Source organism: Capra hircus, chromosome 10 (genome assembly GCF_001704415.2).
Source record: "Capra hircus breed San Clemente chromosome 10, ASM170441v1, whole genome shotgun sequence".
NCBI lineage: Eukaryota > Metazoa > Chordata > Mammalia > Artiodactyla > Bovidae > Capra > Capra hircus.
In genome coordinates, this window is record NC_030817.1 from 21,106,943 (window position 1) to 21,119,502 (window position 12,560).

Sequence of the window (12,560 nt, forward strand, 5' to 3'; positions counted from 1 at the left end):
TGGGATAGACTGAAGGCGGGAGGAGAAGGGGACGACAGAGGATGAGATGGTTGGATGGCATCACTGAGTCAATGGACACGAGTCTGAGTAAACTCCCGGAGTCGGGAGTCGGTGATGGACAGGGAGGCCTGGCGGACTGCAGTCCGTTAGGGTCGCAAAGAGTCGGACCCGACTGAGCGATTGAACTGAATTGAGCAACCATTTTATGTCTCTTAGCTTTCCTAGCCAGCCCGCCCCGCCCCGAATCCGTCTGGAATGGTAAAATCATGACAGAAACGCGCTCCTTGCTCACCTCGTAGTTTGATTTGAGGACTAGGTGAGAGTTCGTGCCGGGCGGCAGCCAGGACCACGACTCCCGGCATTCCTGGCGCTCGCCCCTCATCCGGCTTCCTTTTCCGGTTCGCGGCTGCTGAAACCGAAAGTGCGGTGTTGTGGCTGCTGCCGGTAGTGCTTCTCACCTTCACCTGCACGGATCCTCGCTGACCCCGGTCGGGAAGCCAGAGATTAAAATATGAACGGAAGAGTGGATTACTTGATTACCGAGGAAGAGATCAATCTCACCAGAGGACCGTCAGGTATGTGCAGAACTAATCATCGCTTGAGAGTAGAGTTCTTGAGGCTGTATGCAGAGCGAACACCTCTTTTGCGGAGCCAGGTTCTTTTGGCCCCGGACAAGACGGCCCCCAACCAAGAGGTTTCCTCAAGCGTTTGTGAGCAAACGGATGACTTGTCTTGACATCCGGCGTTAGCCCGAGAGGATCTGAGGAGTCCACCTACTTTGCAGTCGGTTGTTGGTTGAGTCGCTCAGTCGTGTCCGACTCTTTGCGACCCCGTGGACTGCAGCACGCCAGGCTTCCCTGTCGTGACCACCTGTTTTTATAGTCAGGAGGGGTTTCTTTCTGGTAATGGTACTGGAAAATCCTGGGAGGTGGGGGTGGGGGTGGGGAAGCCTGCTTTTTTAGCCAGCACTGATGAACACCACACCCCTCCTTCCATATGTCTGCTCTGTCCCTATTTCTGAGAGACCGTTTAGTGAAAATGGGAGCATAAACGGTATGGACTGTAATTGCATATCCGTTTTCTCGGTGCTGGTATTCCTCCCTCCCGCCTTTCATTTCTGGAAAATTCATTCAGAGGTGTAACTAGAATGTTGAAACAGAAAGAGACCGTAGAGATCCACTGCAAATGTTCCCAAAGCTGGTTTCGCTTCAAAATTATCCAACTTTGTTTGGTTTTTCTTTTCTTTTTTTTTTTTTTAAAGTTAATTCCTAGAACCCATCTCTCTGAATTTGGATTTAGTGCAATTGTTTGTTTGGGCTTTTTCCTCTTTTCCTCACAACAAACCTGTCATGTGATTCTGATACTACCAAATCTTCATTTTCACCTATAGTCCTCTTATCTCCTGATGCTCTTGACTCCACTAGGCTCTTAACATTGCTGCCCACGTTGGCTTTTGTTGCCTTTCCTTTATAGCTGTCTAGTGCTTTAAGAGCTTAAGCTTTGGGTTTATTTAACCTCTTACTAGTTCTTTGATACTCATTACCTAACTTTACTGATATAAGCTTTAATTTGTCATTTGTAAAGTGTGCATAGTAGAGTACATTTCTAAGGGGTATGAGAATGAAATCAGTTAATCTGTAAAATATTTAGAACATTGTGTGGTAAACGCTGTGTGTTCATTACTCTTGTTTTTATTGTTAGGAAATAAATGAATAGATTAACACACTAAGTCTTGCTACATACTGTTATTTCAAGTCTCCAACAGCTCATCAAGTACCAGGCACTCTATCTGAGATGTTTTTGTAAGCCATACACACCTGTCTGTTGGCATGACTACTACCTAAATCAGTCCATCTTTTCTCATCTGAAATTTTTTAGTAGCTTGATTACAACTTATAGATTATTTTTCATAAAATATGGCCCAGAATCATCTTTGTCTTTTTTCTTGTTATAAAAAATTAGAAATCAGCTTAATGAGAGTGTAACTTATTGCCAATCTGCATGGTTAAATGCCATGCTTCATAGGAGCTCCTAAACATTTGTCAAAGACTCATTCAGTATGCCCAAATCTCTTAGGTATACTTCTCTTACTTAAGTTTCTCCTTCTCTTCCTATTAATGGTTACTGACTTTTGAGACTAACATAGAAAATTATTGTTAAACCAAAATCTGTTTTTCAGTTCTTTTCATCCATTGGTACTTGTTCTCCTAGGGCCAATTGAAACAATGGTAGTTGCAAGTATTTAAAGGCAGCTGGTTGTATTCCTGTTTTGTCTCTTCCTTCTAAGCCTAACTATCCCTAGTTGTTACATTAGTTCTCTTGTGTTTTGTTTCCTGTTTAAGAATTTAACCTGTTCTGACTTAGTTCCATCAGTGTAGTGTCTGCAGGATTTTCAGAATCACCTGACTGGAGCAGAGCAGCACTCTGATATTCTCTTGCTTATTTCAGTCACTAAATATTTTTAAAGTTTAGTGTAATATCACTTCACCTTTTTTGGTAGTTACATAACAGTGTTGCTGATGTTCAGCTGACCATTCACTGAAATTTTTCTGATCCTATTGATCTTGCAGACCTGAAATTCCTAATATAACCATTTTTCTGAATTACTGGAATTAGGAAAAGCATCAAAGGAATGATTAATAATAATTTTTTTAGCTAATATATCTCACCTCAGAGTTAATTTCTGTTTTGTGTGTGCATTTATTCACCTAGTGACTTTTAATTTTTTCTAAGCATTTTCACATTTTACCCATAAAAGTTTATAAACTTTAAAAAATTTAGACGAGTAGAGCCGCTGACTTTTGAAGTTTGGTTGGTTCATTTAACAAGGTTTCAAGTTTCTGTTTATCACCTGCCATTGCTAGTTACCTGCTATGTGGTGTTCCCAAGAAGTCTCACAATCTCACTCCACTTTTCCTCACTGTGTCATCATTAAGATATATAGGGAATAAGTCAGTTATCACGCCTAGAAGCTTCCAGTAATTTGGGTAGTCCCAAAGTAGCAGTCTTTTCTCTTTTTGGGTAGTCCCGAAGTAGCAAACTAGTAAAAGCCTCTAGTTCCAAGTATGCATTTCTGTGTGTAGGAAGTATTGTCACTCTTTGTTTCAGTACAGCTTCCTTTGCAGGGACCTGATAATTTAATCAAGTAATTGCAAGAATGTATATACTTTTGTTTTTGTGTGTGAGTGTTCTGTCAGGGACAAGGGTCTTGGGTAATTCCAGTGTTTGGGCCCATTTTGCAAGGCAAATGCACCTGTTCTGTATGGTCCTGCTTACTGCACAGGAAAGAAAATCTTGGAAAAATCATGACAATGAAGTGAGTATCTGGTGAGGCAAAAAGAAGCTTGATACGTAGCTCAGCAACTATCCTATGCCTTCTTCCTCAGCCTTGTAAGCAGAGTCTTAGGTTGGATGACTGGAAGTTTCGTCCTCCTCCAAGAGTTCACGATTCTTTGGCCATGTGTTGTTTCACGAGTCCTGCCATTTGTAACTAACAGGAAGTGGTCTAAAGAACCAATTGAAATTTCAAATGCCTTTAAAGATTTGAAGAGTCCACTTTTTGTCCTTTACGGAACGCTCTTTTCTTTCTGTGGAAATCCAGCTTGATTATAGTCTCAAAGCCTCCTGCTTTTTCCTTTATCAAATTGAGTTCTTAATGTTGGAAAGACTCAGTTACTCTAAGAAGTATGACAATGAATTTAATCTAGATTTTTTTAACTTCCTGTTGGATATTAGGATTCCTTGTTCAGGACTGAGTTCTCAATAAGTTTCAACAAGTTGCTCCTGATTACCATCTTTAAAAAGGGAGCAGAATTTCTATTTTTCTACTTTCTTTAAGGGAGTTGCAGAGGATAATGAGATGGAACAGTTTTAATCATGAATAATTAAGGAATTCCGTATTATCTTTCTGGCAGTATGCTAATTATTTCATACACAAAAATTGTCTCTCAGAGAGGTTAAGCATTTGCCCAAGTTCTAAAGTCAGTAAGTTTCAAAAGCCCAGCATTTAACCCAGATCTGTTGATCCCAGTGTTCCGCATACTACCTCCTAGTATAGTAGCTGCATTTACTAGGCTGCTGTGCTACCTAGTCACGTGGCTTCACAAAATGTGTCTATAGTTGAGCATCTATCAACTTTTTTTTTTCTTCTGTCTTAAAAATTCTTAATAAGGTTGATCCTTGAAGCAGTCTTTAGAGATACAGTTTTTATAGCATATACTTTTCTCACTGTATGTGTTTTCCCACATATTCCATCTCCTTGTTTCTGGAATCTTAGTCAGTTTCCTACTCATTACATTGTGTTATGACCAGATTCATTCTTCTCTCTTAAACTGTGTTTAGTGGAGAACCTTGTTTATGACTGTTTGAAAGCTGAAATAGACCATGTTACTAGTTATCTTTATGTAATAGCATTCTATTATAATTTTTGATATTCATCAGTTTGCCTAGTCATTTCATGAACATCTGCTGACTACCCTTTGGCATGTGCCAGGCAAGGCATTAGGAAAACAGGAAATGAAATACATATCCTTTGAATCAAAAGAGCTCAGACTGAAGTTGAGGGAAGAGAGAGAAGTAAGGAAGCAAATATAGAAATAAACACAATCTTTTTTTCTCCCTTTGCTCTCACAGGACTCTGTGATCTTTCTAGACTGGTTCCGAGCCTGGATTCTTAAGTCACACAGCATGCTTCAGTTGTGCTTAAGTCACACAGTCGCATCAGTTGTGTCCGATTCTTTGCGAACCTGTGGACTGTAGCCTGCCGGGCTCCTCTGTCCATGGGATTCTCCAAGGCAACAATACTGGAGTGGGTTACCATGCCCTCCTCCAGGGGACCTTCCCGACCCAGGGATCGAACCCATGGCATCTCCTGCATCTTCTGCATCGCACAGACCTATATCCAATTCTTAACTCTGCCACTTAAGACATGATCTAGTAGAGACCAGGCATATGCATTCAGTTCTTGCACAAGGGCTTATCGTGGAGTGAGAGAATAAAGATTCTGGTGACTGAAAAAAAAAGCATAATCTGAACATTGAGAATTATGTTTTTTCTGGCAGTCTTCCTGGGGACTTCAGGTCCACAAGACAGCTACTCAAAGAGCTCTGAGGGAGTGCTCCAAAGAGGTAAAGGAGGAGCCAGAATATTACAGAGGTTTTTGCAACAAAGGCCAGGGAGTCAGAACATCAAAAGATTACTGTTAATGAAAGAAAAGTAGGTATCTCAAGTTAGGGAATTTAAGGCTTTTCTGTATATGGAAAGATGTGAGTCGGGGTTCATTGAAATTATTCCTTTGATACACACCTTAGGTATGTAGGGCCAATATTCTATTCTTTCCCATTCTGAGTCCTCTTGGGGTGCACCGTTGGGGGTGGCTGCAGTGGTTGATGGCTTCCCAGTGGGTCAGTCTGTTTGTCTCCCTCCTGAGTTCCCTCAGGGCTCACTGTCAAGAGCAGCTGTAATATGATGGCTTGATGGCTGCGACGTCCTTTGTTTACCAAAGTGGCAGGCAACCTTTTTCATCTACAATCTCTCCCCTTGGTCATAAATTTGACCAACATTTGGGAGAAACATTTCATGACTAATTTTTGTCCCATGAGCCTCCCTAGGAAGGTTCATTCCTAGATCAGGCAAAGATTCTGTTGCTATGCCGCTCAAGGTGCTAATTTCTGGATTAGGCCCTGTTGATAATTTAAAATTCTCTGGATCCCCTGTCTTACTAATTTATTATGATCCAAGAAATGTTTTTCCTTGTTGCTTCTTCCCATACCTGCTGCTGCTAAGTCGCTTCAGTCGTGTCCGACTCTGTGCGACCCCATAGACGGCAGTCCACCAGGCTCCCCCGTCCCCGGGATTCTCCAGGCAAGAACACTGGAGTGGGTTGCCATTTCCTTCTCCAATGCATGAAAGTGAACTAGAGTTGCACTTTTATAATTATTCTATGTAGAGTTATATATGTTCAACTCTCAAGACATCATTAGTTTTGTTGGAAGCCTGGAGTAACGCAGGAGACAACAATCGTACAAAATAGGCAGAATGTAAATAACACAACCAGTAACATTAACAAAGTCAAGTGTAGCAGAGAGACATAAAGCACAAACAATTAGGAAACAAAGAGAACACATTAAACCAATGATTAGTATAACTAGTTGTAATCTGGTTGCAGTAAACCATCAAGTCCACAGGCGAGCCAGTTTGGAGAAGCCAAATTATGGAAGGATCAGGAATAGGTAGATCAAATGCTTCCCTGTATATCTGAAAGAGAAGTGTAGGAGCAATGAAAAGAAGCCCTGATGTATATCCTGACAGGCACTGCCTAAAACATCTTTGGTAGGTATTGACTAAAAAAACAAAAGCACAACCTAGAAGTTGAAAGTTATGTTTTATTTGGCAGATAGAACTGAGGACTTAAGGCCAGGGCAAAGCCTCTCAGGTAGCTCTCAGTCTGCTCCAAAGAGGTAAGGGAGGAACCAGGATATACAGAAGTTTTTGCAACAAAGACCAGGTAGTCAGAACATCAAAAGATTACTGTTAAGAAAACCAGACATCTCAAATTAATGAATTTAGAGCTTTTCTTTGTGGCTCGAACCCAGGTCTTCTTTGCAGGTGGGGTCCGTACCCTCCCTCCCCCTACCCGCCCCCCCCCCCACCTGTCTGAGCCACCAGGTCTTTCCTTCTGTATATGGGAAGATGCAAAAGTCTGGGCTCATTGAAGTCATTCCTTTGATATGCACCTGAGCTCTATAGGGCCAGCATCCTGTATCTTGCCCTGAATCTCCTCAGGGTACCTCATTGGAGATGGCCAAGCAGTGGCTGACTGCTTGATGACAGGCATCCTGTTTCAATCCTGAGTTTGCTCAAGGTTCACCATCGGGGGCAGCTGTAATGTGATGGCTTGATGGCTGCAGCAACCTTTGTTTACTGATGTTGTAGGCAATATTTTTTTCATTCACGTAGGCCATATTCCTTGTTGCTTCCATCAGAGGGGGCACCAGGATGGAGAGGGACTGAGCTGAGCACAGTACATTTTTTTGTTGCTATACCATCTTTCTGTTCCTTTGAGATTTAAGATTTTCCCTTATTCTCTCCTTGTTTGTCATGCACACTTGTTACTCTGTTTTGGGAGAAGTAACAAAAGTGACATATTTCATCTTTGGACCAGAGTTTCTCCAGAGAATATAATAGTTTTGAGTGAAAGATGCCTCATTATTAGCCTCTTGAGTCATTTATTTGAATCTTTCTTTCGGTCTACACATATATTGAGCAGTGACTATAGGGCAGGTTTCTGTGCCCAGCACTGTGGATACAAAAGAGAACTGAGTTTTAATATAATTGCAGTGGGTAGCTGAGCATAGTGATTAAGAGCATTTTTGCCTGCATTGCTAGCTACATGTGCTTGGGCAAGTTACCTCACATCTCTATACCTTGATGTTTTGAAAATGAGTGTATTAGTAGTACCCACTCAGAATCTTTGTGAGAATTAAATGGGGATTTTATTTTGTTTTGTTTTACAAATGATGTTGATTCTGTATCAAGTACTTATCTAAGCAGTTTGCCAAAAATAACTTATTTAATTAATTTAATGGTGCCTGTCATTACTGCTGCTGTGTAGACAATAGACTTTACTAGGGTAAGAGCTCGGAGAAGGCAATGGCACCCCATTCTAGTACTCTTGCCTGGAAAACCCCATGGACGGAGGAGCCTAGGAGGCTGCAGTCCATGGGGTTGCGAAGAGTCGGACACACCTGAGCGACTTCACTTTCACTTTTCACTTTCATGCATGGGAGAAGGAAATGGTAACCCACTCCAGTGTTCTTGGCTGGAGAATCCCAGGGATGGGGGAGCCTGGTGGGCTGCTGTCTGTGGGGCCGCACAGAGTCAGACACGACTGACACGACTTAGCAGCAGCAGCAGCAGGGTAAGAGCTGAGTCATCTGGGAAAGGTAGGGTAACCTGTCTCAAAGGCATTTTAGGGACATTGGGCTTTCCCTCCTGTATTTCTCTTCCTTTGTGCCTTTTTTTCCCCCAGGTGTTGAGAAAGCCTGCTAGAGGCTCACAGAGACATTTTTAACCTTGCTGCATTTCCCCAGAATTAGAAATGTTAGGAATTCCTGGCTTGAGTATTATTTCCAATGGTTTAACAGAAACTAAACACCAACTAAGGTCCATAGGTGTACTGGGTACTGTATGGGACAGTATGTAGAAAAATAAACAAAAGCCAGTCCCCTGCACATGGATGTTTATAGCAACTTTATTCATCATTGGAACTAATTATTGCAGTAAAGAGTTAAACCAGTTATTTCAGTGAAGTGTGTTTCTAGGCAAAAGGAAGGTGGTGGTTTAGTCGCTAATTGGTGTCCAGCTCTCGCAACCCTGTGGATTATAGCCTGCCAGCCTCCTCTGACCATGGGATTCTCCAGGCAAGACTGCTGGAATGGGTTGCCATTTCCTTCTCCAGAGGCAAAAGGAAGAGGACATTGAAAATCATGGAGACATAGAACACTCAGGTGTAGAAGGGCGAAAAGCAGGGAGGTGGTAATTTTTTTTTTTTTAATTAACACTTTACTTATTTAGAGCAATTTTTGTTTCATAGCAAAATTGAGAAGAAGGTAAAGAGATTTTCCATATCCCCCATATGCATGGTGGTTTAGTCACTAAGTCGTGTCCGACTCTTACGGCCCCATGGACTATGTATCCTGTCAGGCTCCTCTGTCCGTGGGATTCTCCAGGCAAGAATACTGGAGTGGGTGGCCATTTTCTTCTCCGGGGGATCTTCCCCACCCAGGAATTGAACCCAGGTCTCCTGCATTGCAGGCAGATTCTTTACTGACTGAGCTACAAGGGAAGCCACATATGCATAGCCTTCCCCATTATTGACATCCCTCCTAGAGTGTTTGTTACAACTGGTGAACCTACACTGACACATTGTAGATACCCAAAGTCCAGTGGTTCTCTTTAGAGTTCACTCTTTGTATTGTACCTTCTACAGAAGTGGACAAGTGTAGAATGACTAATGTCCATCCTTGGAGTATCATACAGAGTGTTTTACTGGGTTAAATCTGTGCTACATCTATACAGCCCTCTCTTCCCCCAACCCTGGTAACCACTGATCTCTTTTCTGTCTCCATCGTTTTGCCTTTCCAGAGTTTCATACAGTGAAAATCATACAGTATGTAGCCTTTCCAGACTGGCGTCTTTCACTGAGTAACATGCATTTAAGGTTCCCCATGTTTTTTCATGGCTTAATAGTCCATTTCTTTGTAGTGCTAAGTAATAGTCTGTTCTGTGGAGAAGTGTGAGAAGTAGGGGAATGTAATCACATTTTTTGCTCAGTTGTTACCAAGTAATTGATGCTTTGAGGAACTTTGGGCTCTCTTTTACTATTGATTAATTGTGAGTCAGTAATAGAGGATTGCTAAGAGTCGGGCACAACTTAGCAACTGAAAAGAAAAGATTTCCCTGGGGGTCCAGTGGTTAAGAATTCGCCTTGCAGTTCAGGGACACAGGTTCAATCCCTGGTTGAGGAACCAAGATCCCACATGCCGCAGAGCAACTAAGCTAGCACACTGCAACCTCCTGAGCCCACGTGTTAAAACTGTTGAGCCTGCATGCCACAACTGAAGAGTCTCTGCTCCAACAAAAGATTCTGCATGATGCAACAAAGATCCCACGTGCTGCAACTAAGACCCAACACAGCCAAATAAATATAATTTTAAAATATTAGATGCTTAGAATACTTGCATTTTTGCACTTGAGAATTATCAGATTCATTTTTAAATCAATTTTATTGCGGTATCATTGACATAAAGTACGTCCATTTTAAGTATAAAGTTCTAAGAAGTTTGGCAAATAATATACATATGTATAATCATGACTCATCACTTGAGAAAATTCTCTGTGTGTTCCTGCAGTGGGCCCTCTCACTGCATGCTCTAGGCAAACCACCGGTCTGATTTCTATCACTTGCCTAATATAGAATGTCAAGAAATAGGATCATATAGTGTGTACTTAGGCTTCTTTCACTCATTTACACATTTATTTGGTATTACTGTCAGTATTTCATTGCATGGGGCTTCCCAGGTGGCTTAGTGGTAAAGAATCTGCCTGCCAATGCCGGAGATGGAAGAGACGCAGGTTTGATCCCTGGGTCAGGAAGATGCCCTGGAGGAGGAAATGGCAACCCACTCCAGTACTCTTGCCAGTATAATTCGATGGACAGAGGAGCCTGGTAGGCTGCAGTCCACGCGGTCGCAGAGTTGGACACAACTGAGCACAGCACACAAACATTTCATTGTGTAAGTATGCCACAATATACCATAGTATGATTATCCATTCACTTATTAATTCACATTTATGTTGTTTCTGGGATTTTGGTTATTAAAAATAAATCTGCTATGAGTATTCACATGCAACTCTTTGTGTAAACATGTATTTTAATTTGTCTTGATTAAATACCTAATAATTGAGAATGGGTTTGCTGGTTTTAAGGGTGTGTGTTTAGCTTTAAAAGAAATTGCCAAACTGTTTTTCAAAATATGTGTGTTATTTTATACTTCTACCAGGTATGTATGACAGTTCCAGTTATCATCTCACATCCTTGCCAGTATTTGATATTATCTTTCCTTTTCATCTTAGTCATTACAGGGGTTGTGGAATGGTTTTTATTTGCATCTCCTGGTTGCAAATGATGATGGAGCATATTTTTATATATTTATTGCCCTTTCATATATATTCTGGAAAGAACTCAAGTCGTTTACCCATCTTTATTGTATTATTTGTTTTCTTCTCATCAGATTGTAAGAGTTCTTTATATATTCTGGACAGAAGTCCTTTGTCATGTTTATGTGCTGTAGATATTTTCTTTTGGTTTGACTTGCCTTTTCGTTTTGGGAAGTGGGGTTTGTGTTTTGAAGAGTGGAAGGCTTTAAGTTTTAAGAAGAACAGTTTGTCAGGTTTTTTTCCTTTTTCCTCTATGGTTGGTACTATTTGTATAATGTCTAAGAAATCTTAACTACCCCAAGGTAAAGAACATTTTTTTCTATGTTTTCTAATAAAATGTTATAGACTAGCTCTTATGTTTAGTTCTGTGATTCATTTCAAATTAATTTATTTTGCATGTATTTGGGGTTAAGCATGCAAGTTCCTTTTTTTGTCTATTTCCTACACAGTTATCCCAACACTTACTGAAAATATTATCCTTTCACCATTGAAATACATTAATGTATCAGATAAGTTGAGCATTTATATGTGGGCCCAGCATTGGTCTCAAATTGATTCCATTATCCTGTTTTTCTCTATACAAACATGTTGACAAATGTAGCTTTTTAGTAAGCCTTGAAATAAAGTGTGCCTTCCAATTTTGTTTGTTCCTTTTCAAAAATGTTTTGACTATTATAAAATAGAAGTTTAACAATGTAAATTAAAAAAAAAAAACCCAGAGTATAAATTTCCATGTAAATTTTAGAACCAGCTTGTCAATTTCTATAAAAATATCTGGTGGGATTTTGATTGGGATTACATGAGAATTTTACTATTTTGTGAAATGATGTTATTTGCAGCAACACAGATGGACCTAGAAATTTCCATACTTGGTGAAGTCAGAAGGAGCCTGACAGATGCCATGTGATGCCACCTTATATGTGGAAACTAAAACGTAACACAAATAAAGTGTTCTATGAAATGGAAACAAGCTCACAGACATAGAGAACAGACTTGCGGTTGCCAAGGGGGAGGTCAGGTTGGGGAGGGGTAGATTGAATTTGGGATTAGCAGATGCAAACTATTAAATATAGAATTGATAAACAGCAAAGTATTACTCTGTAGCACAGGGAACTGTATTCCATATCCTGTGATAAACCTTAATGGAAAAGAATATGAAAAAATATATATATGTGTATCACTGAGTCACTTTATAGCAGAAATTAGCACAATATTGTAAATCAGCTGTACTTCAATAAAAAAGTAAATTAGAATCTATTTTGATTTATAGAGAATTGCATCTTATAAGTACTAAGACTTCTGGTCCAAGACATGGTAGAGCTTCATTTATTTAGTTTTTATTAATAATTTTGTGTACCACAATGTAAAATTTTTTTACTGTATCATTCAGCTAAGATGTTTTCTATTTTTCCTCATAATTTTATCTTTAACTCATATATTATTTGCTTTCCAAACATTTAGAGATTTTTTTTTTTTAAGGATATCTTTATTGTTGAGGACAATGTTTGTGTCCCTCCAAAATTCATATACTGAAATCCTATGCTCTAATATGACTGTATTTGGAGACAGGCCCTTTTATTGAAGTAATTAAGATTAAATGAAGTTATAATAATGGGGCCCTGATCTTATAGAATTAGTATCCTTAGAGAAAGTGACCCAGAGAGCTCACTCTGTCCTTGTGTATACACAGAGAAGTCATAGGAGCAAGAGCAAGGTGGTGGCCACCTACAAGTTAAGAGAAGAGGCCTTAGAATGAAATCTGTCTTGCTGGTACCTTGATCTTAGCTTCCAGAATAGAATTTCTTTTAAGTCACGCCATCTGTGGTATTTTGTTACGTCAG

At 40.3% G+C, this 12,560-nt stretch overlaps 1 protein-coding gene across 1 annotated transcript in view; it reads left to right on the forward strand.

The window, feature by feature from the left end:
- SYNJ2BP (synaptojanin 2 binding protein) overlaps positions 406-12,560 on the forward strand; it is a 39,771-nt gene continuing 27,616 nt past the window's right edge. The window contains exon 1 of the mRNA XM_005686027.3: positions 406-575. Within this exon, the coding sequence (XP_005686084.1) occupies positions 512-575 (64 nt within the window). The 5' untranslated portion in view covers positions 406-511. The remainder of the gene's footprint in view (positions 576-12,560) is intronic.